We start from the raw sequence: 15,271 nt of genomic DNA, 5'->3' as shown, positions 1-15,271 counted from the left end.
CAGACACACACACAGACAGACAGACACACACACACAGACAGACACACAGACAGACACACAGACAGACAGGCACGCAGACAGACAGACAGACACACACACACACACACGCAGACAGACAGACAGACAGACAGACACACACACACACACACACACACGCAGACAGACAGACAGACAGACAGACAGAAACACACACACACACACGCAGACAGACAGACAGACACACACACACACAGACAGACAGACACACACACACACACACACACACAAACACACACACACACGCAGACAGACAGACAGACACACACACACACACACGCAGACAGACAGACAGACACACACACACACACGCACACACACAGACAGACAGACACACACACACACGCAGACAGACAGACAGACACACACACACACACGCAGACAGACAGACAGACACACACACACACACACGCAGACAGACAGACAGACAGACACAAACACACGCAGACAGACAGACAGACAGACACACACACGCAGACAGACAGACAGACAGACACACACACGCAGACAGACAGACAGACACACACACGCAGACAGACAGACAGACACACACACGCAGACAGACAGACTGACAGACACACACGCAGACAGATACACAGACAGACAGACAGACAGAGATCATGGAGTTCAATGTGGAATAGATTCTTACGTCTGTGTGTGAAATGTGGCTTTAACTCTTGAAGGGTGCAGACTCCGCCCCACGACTTTGCCCCACGACTTTGCCCCACGACTTTGCCCCACGACTTCACCACATGACTGTGATGTCTGCATGACTTTTAAGTTGAGGAATGTAATAAACATTCTCTTGTTTTTTTTTTTGGGATGCATTGATGCAGCTTTTTTCCACTACAAGTGCATGTTTCTGATCATCACTACTTCTACTTTAGTATTAATCAGTCATGGTTTATGTTTCTGGGGATCTAATAGTTTGAGTTTGTTATGCGTCCGTGCGTGTGCGTCCGTGCGTGTGCGTCCGTGCGTGTGCGTCCGTGCGTGTGCGTCCGTGCGTGTGCGTCCGTGCGTGTGCGTCCGTGCGTGTGCGTCCGTGCGTCCGTGCGTGTGCGTCCGTGCGTGTGCGTCCGTGCGTGTGCGTCCGTGCGTGTGCGTCCGTGCGTGCGTGTCTTTGCACTTAGGCTCCTAGACTAGTTCCTAATTATGCCAGTGAGTTGATTTTCAATTTAAAAAAAGTGTTATGAATTAGCTAGCTACATTAGTTAGCGGTTAGCTTGGGTGGAGGAGTTCTTTCACTTCTCTACAGCTGTAAGTAAAAGTCTTCATTCCTTTTTTAAAAATCTTTTTATTTCATTTCCTTTCACTTAGCCTTTGGTTCGCTGCTATCGATGAATTCCAAGTTTAATGTTTAAGAGGATTTTAATCACATGACTTGTCTGTAGTTCCTCCTTTGTAGCTGTAAAAAAGCACTAAAACGCATCCGGATCGCCGATATTAAGCTCAGACTGTTTATTAGTGTGAACGCGCACCTTAGCGTCATGTCACGTAGTTCCACGAGCGTTATTTATGACTTACTGATTTGGGTGAATGAGTGTTGGTATTGATGCCTCCTGGAAATGATGATGTTTTTGTTGTTTGATTTAAAATGCACTTGAAGATCAGCTGTGTTTACTGATCATCAATCAGAACTTGTTCTAGTCTAAAAAATTCCATTTTCATTAAAGTATAATAATGATGATGATGATGTAATTTAAATGTGTTTCTTTAAAAATTCTTGAGTCGAGCCTAAAATCAAGGTACAATAAATACTGTGTGTGTGTGCGTGTGTGCCTGTGTGTGTGTGTATTATAGAATTAATATATATATACAAAAAAGATTAACAACTCGAGTGGCAATCATGAATTATCGACACTGGATGTTAAACATTATTGAGATGCTTGTAGTGAAGAAGAAGAAGAAGAAAAAAACACCACTGAAACAATCTATATTTTGATAATTGTTTCCTGTGTAAACTCGAAAAATTGCACCTTAGGGGAAATTTCTTTAGTGTGAATCTGAAAATCCGCATTAACGATGTGTTGATTACTTCTGCAGCTCGTCAGAATGAGTGGAAAGACGTTTAGTTTCATGGTTATTAAGTACACAGAGTGTACACACTTGCTTTTAACTTGCTGTAATTATTAGGTTTCCTTTTTATCCAGTGAACATCCTGTAATTTCTTCATTTGTTTCTTCCTCCAGTGCTTTAGGAGGCGTTAGTGGGGGGAGGGGGGGGGGAATAAACTTGACCAAAAAAACCCCTGGACTTTGACGTGTGCTTTAAAACCTTTTTATTTATTAGAATGGAACCATTTACTTTTCGCACCGTGACGAGCAGAAATCCGGTGCCGTGAATCGACTCATGATCTTTATGTAACACACACGATGTATGATTCTGTCCATAATAAACAGTCATAAAGAAATCTTACATTCTTTAATGTGCAGCTTTATTTATCCTGCGAATTCTGAAACATACAGCTTTCAAGATTCATTCCGAATGTTTCATGTAAAAATTACGAGGGTGAAATTCCCCTTGAAATCGGTTGGTTCACTTTGGATGCATTATTCATTAATAAAAATAAACTGGTTAAATTCACAGAAACACCGTTGCCATACGTCCACACGTGCGGTTACTCTCGTCTCCTTTATTTCTTTACGTTAAACATTAAAGGTGAGGTGCACTGTGTTTTGAAAGCCAATTTGAAATCACCAAAACAAACACGCCCCTAAACCAAATGGGCGTCACCCCTGTTTTGAGAGTTCCGCCCCACACATACATACGTAACCCAGGCGGAACCTGCCTAGAATATTTGTATCAATAAAGGAATACAGTGAGTAATACTACGGTAATACACGTGTTTTTGTACTACTGTGTGTTGTACCATGAAAGGTTTAGCTCCGTGTCATGCCGAAGACGACGTTCGACACCTAGAACCCGAGGCAGAGGTAACGGCAGGTATTCGCCATGTCAGCGTTTCAATCGCTTTCTGTTAATGTCACACATGCGCACTGAACGCTCACTCCGCCACATATTGACAAGACACGCCCCTTTCTGCTCATTGGCTACACATCTGTTTTGTTTGTAAATGGGCCGACTCGGTTTTCTGAAGCGTTTTCAAACATTTAATTTAGATTGAAAAATGGGAATGTTTTGTACTCTAGAACTATACGGATGAAATTATTCTTATACAAAGGTTTTGGTGAATATTACAGACTTAACGATGAACCCAGTGACTGGATCAATCTTCCACAGAAATCTTGCTGGAAAAATTGTTTTATTTTATAATTTTTTTAAAACTTTTTTCCCTCAAGTTACTGACATTCTGATGTAGAATGGCAAACTCTTTAATTCTGATCATTTTAATATTTTTTAATTAATTAATTAGGTTGAATGTCCAGGGGGCACGGTATGGTATTTAAATGTTTAAAATGTACAATATACAATATAAACAATTTGGGTGCACGGTGGCTTAGTGGATAGCACGTTTGCCTCACGCCTCCAGGGTCGGGGGTTCGATTTCCGCCTCCGCCTTGTGTGTGGAGTTTGTATGTTCTCCCCGTGCCTCGGGGGTTTCCTCCGGGTACTCCGGTTTTGAATGTTGAATGTCCTCAAAACATTGGTTCCTGTTATCCCGGCTGATCTAGCGTCAGTAAACGCTCTTCCCCTCACCTGTGTACGGAGATGTTTAAAGGACCTTTCTATGTCCGTGTCTTGTGTCTTTTTAGGAACAGTTTTATTATTGCACAAAAAGTCACATAAGCAAACAGGTTTACATGTAAGTAGTACATACAGTATTTACACACTTATAAACTAATGTAGATTAGACATAACCATTTTAAACACTGCTCCTATTCTACAGATACTTATTTAGATTATTGAAAATGATTACATTTAATCTTTTTATTAGTGGAAGGAAGAAGTTCGTCTAAGATGAAACATTTTGCATAAACTGCTTCACCCTGAAAGTCCACTTTCCTTCTGGTGGAAAATGGCTTCTGCAAATTCCTGATGAGGTCTGATATCGGACTTGTTCTCTTCGCTTGTGTTTTCAGCATCTGTAAAATGATTGTGTGAAAATACACACAAAAAAGGTCATTTCTTTATAAAAATAACAAGAAATAAAACCGTCACGTTGATACAGGAAAATAATTAGAATATACATTTTAAACCCGGGGGCACGGTGGCTTAGTGGTTAGCACGTTCGCCTCACACCTCCAGGGTCGGGGGATCGATTCCCGCCTCCGCCTTGTGTGTGTGGAGTTTGCATGTTCTCCCCGTGCCTCGGGGGTTTCCTCCGGGTACTCCGGTTTCCTCCTCCGGTCCAAAGACATGCATGGTAGGTTGATTGGCATCTCTGCAAAATTGTCCGTAGTGTGTGAGTGAATGAGAGTGTGTGTGCCCTGTGATGGGGTGGCACTCCGTCCAGGGTGTATCCTGCCTCGATGCCCGATGACGCCTGAGATAGGCACAGGCTCCCCGTGACCCGAGAAGTTCGGATAAGCGGTAGAAAATGAGTGAGTGAGAGAATTTCCCTGACAACCAACAGAACATCAGACTCCATTTAGAAATCAGCCAGCAGATGCCATGTAAGATAACACTCGGTACCCAGATATGGGGAAAAAAAACACTGTTCTCCATATCAAGAATACCTCATTTTGAACTGTAGGCCTTTCCATTTGTAGGCTAGAACTCAACAATAATGATCCTACGCAATCTCTGTCCACTTTAATAGGAACACCTATAGATCAGAATAGTGAAATATATGATAGCTGACCATTTACTGTGGCATGTTTGTTTAAATGGTTTGAGATTCTAGAGCTTACAAAGAAAACAACAGGGGTTAAAAACACTGCGAGAGCAAGAGTTGTGTGTTCGTCAAGGCTTTGTTGGTAAGAGAGGTCAGAGGAAAATGTCCTAATTGTTAAGTCAAGTGCTTTAGCCTTTGTTTAAAGTTCCAGTAACCCAGATGTGGAAGTCTCACTTGAATGCTGAGGGCTGGTTGACCTTGTAAAGCTGCGCTAGGGGCGGATTTGAAGCACTGGTCCATTCTTTTCTGTTTCCAGTGTTTTAAATTAGATCCAGTCAGCAGAATCCGGTGAAGGGAACACAACAATGGAGTAGAGGGAAGGGGGGTTGTGTGGAACAGATAACATGACAAATGACTCAGCATGGTCCTCTCCTGACTTCAGAAAGAGGATTGAGCCTGACACAGTGCACAACGTAAGTGCATGTGGAATGGTATAAAAAAACAGCAAATGTGTACAGTGTTGCTCAGTGCCAAAAGTTCCTAGTGCTAGCTAGATACATAGGTCGAATTTTCCCCTACAAGAAAGGAGGTTTATCTGTACCGTGCCGTATTCATGTCAATGCGAATCCAACGCAAGCTGGTAGAAAGATTGGAATTCCATTCCAACCATTCCAGACCTAATCAGGAACCTCAATTCCTGATTATTACAGCAGCTTCAGTCTTAGAATTACCTCTGGAACCACAAAATATAGCCAGTTCTTAGATGGAAAAAGGGATTGCATTTGATTGCACCTGGAATAACCCCTTTTTCTCCTGCTATGAACATGCTGATCAAGTCAGCTGAAGTGGAAAGTCAAGAATGGTTGCCCATCAGGGCTGTAATGGACGACTGACAGTCACATCATCAGTACTGACCTGTTTCTGACAGGCTATCTGACAGGCCTCAATATGCTCATTACATAGCAAAGTCCAGATCCTCGGTTGTCAAGAGGAATAAAGTTACCGACATTTAAAACCTTGGAGCTTTCCAGATTCCATCAACAACAGAAGGACAGATTAATAGTTTAGACATGGACGCTGTCAATGTTTAGCTAAAGGGGAATTTTTATGAATATACAGTTAAATAACGTATACTCACACTGTGTATTCTTATCGTTCTGATATTTTGGTCTTTTAATTTTCTTCACAACCCAAATGATGACAGGCAGCAAAGGGAGAAGCAGTAGTGCCGTCACTCCGAAACCAATGAACGGAGATATAGATACTGAGAGAGAAAATATAAAACTTCACACACAAAACTGAGGAACAAAAACAAGAACATAAACATTAAAGTGGGTCAAATAATACCTTTGACAGAGATGAGCAGGCTTTCAGTAGTGGTGGAGGTAAAGGTACGTGAAGACACTTTAACTTCATAAGTACAGCTGTAGTTTCCCTGATGATCAAAATCTGCTTCAGGAAAAATGAAGACAGCTGAGTGGTTAACAGCTGACTGAGTTCTGGTGATGTTGGATCCACTAAACCCCAAGTGGAAGGAACCTCCTGCATACTGAGGTCTAGTGGAGCAGATGATGGAGAAGCCATAGCCCCTGATCATTTCTGGTCCTTCAGGCCCATAGTGGTACCATGCATCAGCAGCACTGAAGGAGATACTGGGCTGCTGCAAGTTCACTATAAAACAACAGACATGATTTGTCAGTATTTTATATCTAATAGCGAATTAATGTGTCTTGAGCTACAAATACTGTATGGTACTGTAAGTAAATGTCCAGAGAATGTCACTCACCCACAGTGATGGTAATGGAGTTGCTCCTGGATGATATAGAGACACTTTCCTTGTATGAGTAGTCACAGGTGTACTGACCCTGTTGTGAGTCATCTACAGTCAGAGTAAATGTTGTTCTAGTCTCTGCAGTTTGTTTCTTTATCAATGTCCCAGTTTTATACAAACTGAAGTCTACAGAGATGCATGATGGACTGGATGTGGTACATGTGAACTGCAAGACTTCTCCAGGTGAGACCACAGAGTTTGGGGAGATCCGAGTCAGTGTTGGACTCTGCATGTCTTAAAATATTGTAAATGTATTCATTTTAAACAGGGTACATGAATATATAAATACATACATACATACAAATAAATAACAATAACTTACTTGAGCAAACGACTCCAGCATGTTCATCATTTCCACAGTTCTTTACTCCAAATACACTGTGTGAACACTGATCTATGTACCTCTCAGTTCCTTTACACTGAACATTACCCAGCCAGGTTGGTTCACTTCCCTGACCAACGTGGGACTTTCGAGGAGTGCTGATGGCTTTACCACATCCAAGCTGCCTACACACCACCTCTGCATCCTTTAAGTCCCAGTTATCATCACACACTGTTCCCCACTGGGCTCTGTGCTGGATCTCCACTCGACCACAACATTTACTCGGACCATTGACCAGCCTGATCTCTCGGACTGAGTTAATATATGAAAAGCCAGCAGGGTTTTATTAATTACTTATTTTTGATTGTACCAGTCAGTACAAAATATTTAAGCCTGATAATTGCAATAGGACATAATAATGAATGGCAGGTTTATTTGATTCAATAAATAAATATTTTGCAATAAGACATGTCTAGACTAGACTTGTCTTCACTTCCTACAGTGAGCCTTAAGCAACCACTGATCCAGCAGACTAGCAATCACAATTGGTCACTCAGACACTTACACGTGCCTGTTTTTTTGTTCCCAAACTCACGTTTGAGAGCTGTTTTAATATTTAATGTTACACCACTTAAAACAGCACAGCTTTCTGTACCTGAGCAAGTAACACCAGCATCTTCACCGTGGCTACAGTTGTGTGATCCAAATCCACTGTGAGTGCACTGTGTGATGGTGCTTTCACGTCCAGAACACTGAACATCACCCAGCCATACTGGGACACTTTCCTGACCAAAGTGGGCACTTTGATGAGCAGTGACAGCTTTACCACATCCAATCTGTCTACACACCACCTCTGCATCATTCAGGTCCCAGTCGTTATCACACACTGTTCCCCACTGACCATTATACAGGATCTCCACTCTGCCAGAGCAGGAATTGCTGCCACCAGTGAGTCGTATGTTAGCGTCATCTAAAAAAAACATCAGAAAGTATGCTCATGTTAATTTATCATAATGAATCTTGACTGTATAGAATATTATAGCATTTGACCTCACATTTCTCTTATTTCTATTCCTTTCTCAAAAAAGATTTCAGGATTTTCACATAATGAAAAACATGCACAAAAGCCCTAGTTTAATTTACCTTTCACAGTGATTAAAAAGGGTTCTGTGGAAGTGGAGGTAAAGGTACGTGAAGACACTTTAACTTCATAAGTACAGCTGTAGTTTCCCTGATGATCAAAATCTACTTCAGGAAAAATGAAGACAGCCGAGTGGTTAACAGCTGACTGAGTTCTGGTGATGTTGGATCCACTAAACCTTAAGTGGAAGGAACCTCCTGTATACTGAGGTCTAGTGGAGCAGATGATGGAGAAGCCATAGCCTCTGATCATTTCTGATCCTTCAGGCCCGTAGTGGTACCATCCATCAGCAGCACTGAAGGAGATACTGGGCTGCTGCAATTTCACTATAAAACAACAGACATAATTTGTCAGGAATTTCAAATATATAGTACTGTGTGTTCCAGGTAGTAAGTGTCCAGAAAATGTTACTCACCCACAGTGATATTAATGGAGTTGTTCCTGGATGATGTAGAGTTACTTTCCCTGTATGAGTAGTCACAGGTGTACTGACCCTGATGTGAGGCATCTACAGTCAGAGTAAATGTTGTTGTAATCTCTGCAGTCTGTTTCTTTATCAATGTCCCAGTTTTATACAAACTGAAGTCTACAGAGATGCATGATGGACTGGGTGTGGTACATGTGAACTGAAGGACTTCTCCAGGTGAGACCACAGAGTTTGGGGAGATCCGAGTCAGTGTTGGACTCTGCATATCTTATAAACAAAGAAATATATTTAATAATTTTGTAAACATTTTCACAAATAGCTTGTGTGCAACAAAAACAATAACTTACTTGAGCAAACAACTCCAGCATGTTCATCATGTCCACAGTTCTCTACTCCAAATCCACTGTGTGAACACTGATCTATGTAGCTCTCAGTTCCTTTACACTGAACATTACCCAGCCAGGTTGGTTCACTTCCCTGACCAAAGGGGGACTTTCGAGGAGCGCTGATGGCTTTTCCACATCCAAGCTGCCTACACGCCACCTCTGCATCCCTTAAGTCCCAGTTATCATCACACACTGTTCCCCACTGGTCTCTGTGCTGGATCTCCACTCGACCACAACATTTACTCGGACCATTGACCAGCCTGATCTCTCGGACTGAATTAATATATGAAAAGACAGAAGGGTTTTATTAATTAGTTATTTTTAATTGTAACAACTAGCTTGAGATATATAAAGAAATAATATTATATATAATATATAAATGTAATAATATTTGATATGATATATAAAGAAATAATATTATAGGAACAGAGCTGTGTCCGCATCAACGGCAGAGACTCAGACTGGTTTCCCATCTCCAGTGGCGTTCGCCAGGGTTGCGTGGCTGCACCTGACCTCTTCAATTGCATCATTGACCATCTGATGTCCAGGGTTTGTGAGCGGGTCCCCGGTGTGTCCTTCGGCAGCTACCACCTGACTGACCTGGAGTACGCTGATGACACCATCCTGCTCAGCGCGTCCTACAGCCAGCTGAGAGACGCTCTGGCAATATACAGTGAAGAGGCGGAGAAGCTCGGCCTCCAGGTGAGCTGGACAAAAACCAAGTTCATGTATGTCGGTGACAGACCACATCCACCTTCCCTGTGGCTTGGCAATGACTTTGTGGAACTTGTCAAGAATTTTGTGTATTTGGGATCCGTAGTGACGGACAATGGGGACATAAAACCAGAGATTACCCGCAGAAGAGCCCTGGCTGCGTCAGCTCTGCAGTCTCTCTGGAAACCACTCTGGCGGCACCAGAATATCTCACGCAAGACGAAGCTCCGGATTTACAACTCGGCAGTACTCTCCATCCTGCTATATGGCTCGGAGACTCGGCTGTTAAACAAGACACTGGCTGCAAGATTAGATGGCTTTGATAGCATTGCTCTCAGAACCATCGAGAACATCAGGGAGCCCCAGCGGATTTTCCCATCAAATGCTTAGAGCCCGCACGTGCCAGCCCAGAGCTTCCTCCCTGGCCGCACAACGTCGCACCCGCTGGCTTGGCCATGTCCTCCGCCTCCCTTCTGACCATCCGATGAGAGCTATTCTCCAGTTTGATCCGAGGGCTGCAGTCTGGAGACGACCACGAGGTAAACCCCGCACCCGATGGCTTGATGTCCTTGCGGGCGACCTTCAATGACAAGGAGTTGCTATAGAGGATGCAGAGCAGCTGGCACAAGACCGTCAGTGCTGGAAACAACTAGTTCATCTGGTCGGCTCAATGCACAGGGATGGGACACCACCCTACTAATCGCAGGAGCCAAATTGATTGAATTGAACAATTTTAGGTCAGTCTAACAAACAACGCATTTAAAAGATCCTAGCTAAATTCTAACTAAACAGTCAAATATGTGCTAGGTATCATACAATTCTTTTCCCACAAAATAATTGCAGTCAGTACAAAATTTTTAAGCCTGATAATTGCATGCCACATACGACATATTAATGAGATTTATTTGATTCAATAAACAAATATTTTGTAATAAGACATGTCTAGACTAGACTTGCCTTCACTTCCTACAGTGAGCCTTAAGCAACCACTGATCCAGCAGACTAGCAATCACAATTGGCCACTCAGACACTTACATGTGCCTGTTTTTTTGTGTCCAAACTCACGTTTGAGAGCTGTTTTAATATTTAATGTTACACCACTTAAAACAGCACAGCTTTCTGTACCTGAGCAAGTAACACCAGCATCTTCACCGTGGCTACAGTTGTGTGATCCAAATCCACTGTGAGTGCACTGTGTGATGGTGCTTTCACTTCCAGAACACTGAACATCACCCAGCCATACTGGGACACTTTCCTGACCAAAGTGGGCACTTTGATGAGCAGTGACAGCTTTACCACATCCAATCTGTCTACACACCACCTCTGCATCATTCAGGTCCCAGTTGTCATCACACACTGTTCCCCACTGACCATTATACAGGATCTCCACTCTTCCAGAGCAGGAATTGCTGCCACCAGTGAGTCGTATGTTAGCGTCATCTAAAAAAAACATCAGAAAGTATGCTCATGTTAATTTATCATAATGAATCTTGACTGTATAGAATATTATAGCATTTGACCTCACATTTCTCTTATTTCTATTCCTTTCTCAAAAAAGATTTCAGGATTTTCACATAATGAAAAACATGCACAAAAGCCCTAGTTTAATTTACCTTTCACAGTGATTAAAAAGGGTTCTGTGGAAGTGGAGGTAAAGGTACGTGAAGACACTTTAACTTCATAAGTACAGCTGTAGTTTCCCTGATGATCAAAATCTACTTCAGGAAAAATGAAGACAGCCGAGTGGTTAACAGCTGACTGAGTTCTGGTGATGTTGGATCCACTAAACCTTAAGTGGAAGGAACCTCCTGTATACTGAGGTCTTGTGGAGCAGATGATGGAGAAGCCATAGCCTCTGATCATTTCTGATCCTTCAGGCCCGTAGTGGTACCATCCATCAGCAGCACTGAAGGAGATACTGGGCTGCTGCAATTTCACTATAAAACAACAGACATAATTTGTCAGGAATTTCAAATATATAGTACTGTGTGTTCCAGGTAGTAAGTGTCCAGAAAATGTTACTCACCCACAGTGATATTAATGGAATTGTTCCTGGATGATGTAGAGTTACTTTCCCTGTATGAGTAGTCACAGGTGTACTGACCCTGATGTGATGCATCTACAGTCAGAGTAAATGTTGTTGTAATCTCTGCAGTCTGTTTCTTTATCAATGTCCCAGTTTTATACAAACTGAAGTCTACAGAGATGCATGATGGACTGGGTGTGGTACATGTGAACTGAAGGACTTCTCCAGGTGAGACCACAGAGTTTGGGGAGATCCGAGTCAGTGTTGGACTCTGCATATCTTATAAACAAAGAAATATATTTAATAATTTTGTAAACATTTTCACAAATAGCTTGTGTGCAACAAAAACAATAACTTACTTGAGCAAACGACTCCAGCATGTTCATCATGTCCACAGTTCTCTACTCCAAATCCACTGTGTGAACACTGATCTATGTAGCTCTCAGTTCCTTTACACTGAACATTATCCAGCCAGGTTGGTTCACTTCCCTGACCAAAGGGGGACTTTCGAGGAGCGCTGATGGCTTTTCCACATCCAAGCTGCCTACACGCCACCTCTGCATCCCTTAAGTCCCAGTTATCATCACACACTGTTCCCCACTGGTCTCTGTGCTGGATCTCCACTCGACCACAACATTTACTCGGACCATTGACCAGCCTGATCTCTCGGACTGAGTTAATATATGAAAAGACAGAAGGGTTTTATTAATTAGTTATTTTTAATTGTAACAACTAGCTTGAGATATATAAAGAAATAATATTATATATAATATATAAATGTAATAATATTTGATATGATATATAAAGAAATAATATTATAGGAACAGAGCTGTGTCCGCATCAACGGCAGAGACTCAGACTGGTTTCCCATCTCCAGTGGCGTTCGCCAGGGTTGCGTGGCTGCACCTGACCTCTTCAATTGCATCATTGACCATCTGATGTCCAGGGTTTGTGAGCGGGTCCCCGGTGTGTCCTTCGGCAGCTACCACCTGACTGACCTGGAGTACGCTGATGACACCATCCTGCTCAGCGCGTCCTACAGCCAGCTGAGAGACGCTCTGGCAATATACAGTGAAGAGGCGGAGAAGCTCGGCCTCCAGGTGAGCTGGACAAAAACCAAGTTCATGTATGTCGGTGACAGACCACATCCACCTTCCCTGTGGCTTGGCAATGACTTTGTGGAACTTGTCAAGAATTTTGTGTATTTGGGATCCGTAGTGACGGACAATGGGGACATAAAACCAGAGATTACCCGCAGAAGAGCCCTGGCTGCGTCAGCTCTGCAGTCTCTCTGGAAACCACTCTGGCGGCACCAGAATATCTCACGCAAGACGAAGCTCCGGATTTACAACTCGGCAGTACTCTCCATCCTGCTATATGGCTCGGAGACTCGGCTGTTAAACAAGACACTGGCTGCAAGATTAGATGGCTTTGATAGCATTGCTCTCAGAACCATCGAGAACATCAGGGAGCCCCAGCGGACATCAAATGCTTAGAGCCCGCACGTGCCAGCCCAGAGCTTCCTCCCTGGCCGCACAACGTCGCACCCGCTGGCTTGGCCATGTCCTCCGCCTCCCTTCTGACCATCCGACGAGAGCTATTCTCCAGTTTGATCCGAGGGCTGCAGTCTGGAGACGACCACGAGGTAAACCCCGCACCCGATGGCTTGATGTCCTTGCGGGCGACCTTCAACGACAAGGAGTTGCTATAGAGGATGCAGAGCAGCTGGCACAAGACCGTCAGTGCTGGAAACAACTAGTTCATCTGGTCGGCTCAATGCACAGGGATGGGACACCCCCCTACCCATCACAGGAGCCAAATTGATTGAATTGAACAAATTTAGGTCAGTCTAACAAATAACGCATTTAAAAGATCTTAACTAAATTCTAACTAAACAGTCAAATATGTGCTAGGTATCATACAATTCTTTTCCCACAAAATAATTGCAGTCAGTACAAAATTTTTAAGCCTGATAATTGCATGCCACATAGGACATATTAATGAGATTTATTTGATTCAATAAACAAATATTTTGTAATAAGACATGTCTAGACTAGACTTGCCTTCACTTCCTACAGTGAGCCTTAAGCAACCACTGATCCAGCAGACTAGCAATCACAATTGGCCACTCAGACACTTACGCGTGCCTGTTTGTTTGTGTCCAAACTCACGTTTGAGATCTGTTTTAATATTTAATGTTACACCACTTAAAACAGCACAGCTTTCTGTACCTGAGCAAGTAATACCAGCATCTTCACCGTGGCTACAGTTGTGTGATCCAAATCCACTGTGAGTGCACTGTGTGATGGTGCTTTCACTTCCAGAACACTGAACATCACTCAGCCATACTGGGACACTTTCCTGACCAACGTGGGCACTTTGATGATCAGTGACAGCTTTACCACATCCAATCTGTCTACACACCACCTCTGCATCATTCAGGTCCCAGTCGTCATCACACACTGTTCCCCACTGACCATTATACAGGATCTCCACTCTACCAGAGCAGGAATTGCTGCCACCAGTGAGTCGTATGTTAGCGTCATCTAAAAAAAACATCAGAAAGTATGTTCATGTTAATTTATCATAATGAATCTTGACTGTATAGAATATTATAGCATTTGACCTCACATTTCTCTTATTTCTATTCCTTTCTTAAAAAAGATTTCAGTATTTTCATCGATCCATCCATCCATTTTCTACCACTTATCCGGGGCCGGGTCGCGGGGGCAGCAGTCCAAGCATGGACACCCAGACTTCCTTCTCCCCAGACACTTCCTCCAGCTCTTCCGGGGGAATACCGAGGTGTTCCCAGGCCAGCTGAGAGACATAGTCCCTCCTGCGTGTCCTAGGTTTTCCCCGGGGCCTCCTCCCTGTTGGACATGCCCGGAACACCTCCCCAGGGAGGCATCCAGGAGGCATCCGAAACAGATGCCCGAGCCACCTCAGCTGACCCCTCTCAATGTGGAGGAGCAGAGGCTCTACTCTGAGCTCCTCCCGAGTGACTGAGCTCCTCACCCTATCTCTAAGGGTGCGCCCAGCCACCCTGCGGAGGAAACTCATTTCGGCCGTCTGTATCCGGGATCTTGTTCTTTCGGTCATGACCCGAAGCTCATGACCATAGGTGAGGGTAGGAACGTAGATTGACTGGTAAATAGAGAGCTTCGCCTTGCGGCTCAGCTCTTTCTTCACCACAACAGATCGGTATATTGACCGCATCACTGCAGAAGATACACCGATCCGCCTGTCGATCTCCCGCTCCATCCTTCCCTCACTCGTGAACACGACCCCAAGATACTTAAACTCCTCCACTTCAGGCAGGAGCTCTCCACCAACCTGAAGGCTGAGAATCATGGCCTCGGACTTGGAGGTGCTGATTCTCATCCCCGCCGCTTCACACTCGGCTGCAAACCGTCCCAGTGCATGCTGAAGGTCCTGATTTGAAGAAGCCAACGGTACAACATCATCTGCAAAAAGCAGAGACGAAATCCTGTGGTCCCCAAACCGAACTCCCTCCGGCCCCCGACTGCGCCTAGAAATCCTGTCCATATAAATAATGAACAGGACCGGTGACAAGGGGCAGCCCTGCCGGAGTCCAACATGCACCGGGAACAAGTCTGACTTGCTGCCGGCAATGCGAACCAAACTCC

At 43.8% G+C, this 15,271-nt stretch overlaps 1 protein-coding gene across 1 annotated transcript in view; it reads right to left on the bottom strand.

Annotated features, from left to right (window-relative positions):
- Window positions 1–3,741: 3,741 nt before the first annotated feature.
- Window positions 3,742–15,271, bottom strand: part of LOC113663923 (deleted in malignant brain tumors 1 protein-like) — a 162,710-nt gene continuing 151,180 nt past the window's right edge. The window contains exons 14-27 of the mRNA XM_047800919.1: window positions 13,853–14,167; window positions 11,981–12,292; window positions 11,622–11,900; window positions 11,209–11,532; window positions 10,721–11,035; window positions 8,843–9,154; window positions 8,484–8,762; window positions 8,071–8,394; window positions 7,583–7,897; window positions 6,928–7,239; window positions 6,561–6,839; window positions 6,122–6,445; window positions 5,913–6,038; window positions 3,742–4,082 (exon numbers count right to left, since the gene is read on the bottom strand). Coding sequence (XP_047656875.1) covers window positions 3,982–4,082; window positions 5,913–6,038; window positions 6,122–6,445; window positions 6,561–6,839; window positions 6,928–7,239; window positions 7,583–7,897; window positions 8,071–8,394; window positions 8,484–8,762; window positions 8,843–9,154; window positions 10,721–11,035; window positions 11,209–11,532; window positions 11,622–11,900; window positions 11,981–12,292; window positions 13,853–14,167 — 3,917 coding nt within the window. The 3' untranslated portion in view covers window positions 3,742–3,981. The remainder of the gene's footprint in view (window positions 4,083–5,912; window positions 6,039–6,121; window positions 6,446–6,560; window positions 6,840–6,927; window positions 7,240–7,582; window positions 7,898–8,070; window positions 8,395–8,483; window positions 8,763–8,842; window positions 9,155–10,720; window positions 11,036–11,208; window positions 11,533–11,621; window positions 11,901–11,980; window positions 12,293–13,852; window positions 14,168–15,271) is intronic.

This window comes from Tachysurus fulvidraco, chromosome 15, assembly GCF_022655615.1.
Source record: "Tachysurus fulvidraco isolate hzauxx_2018 chromosome 15, HZAU_PFXX_2.0, whole genome shotgun sequence".
Lineage (NCBI taxonomy): Eukaryota > Metazoa > Chordata > Actinopteri > Siluriformes > Bagridae > Tachysurus > Tachysurus fulvidraco.
This window is presented reverse-complemented; position numbering and strand designations above follow the sequence as displayed.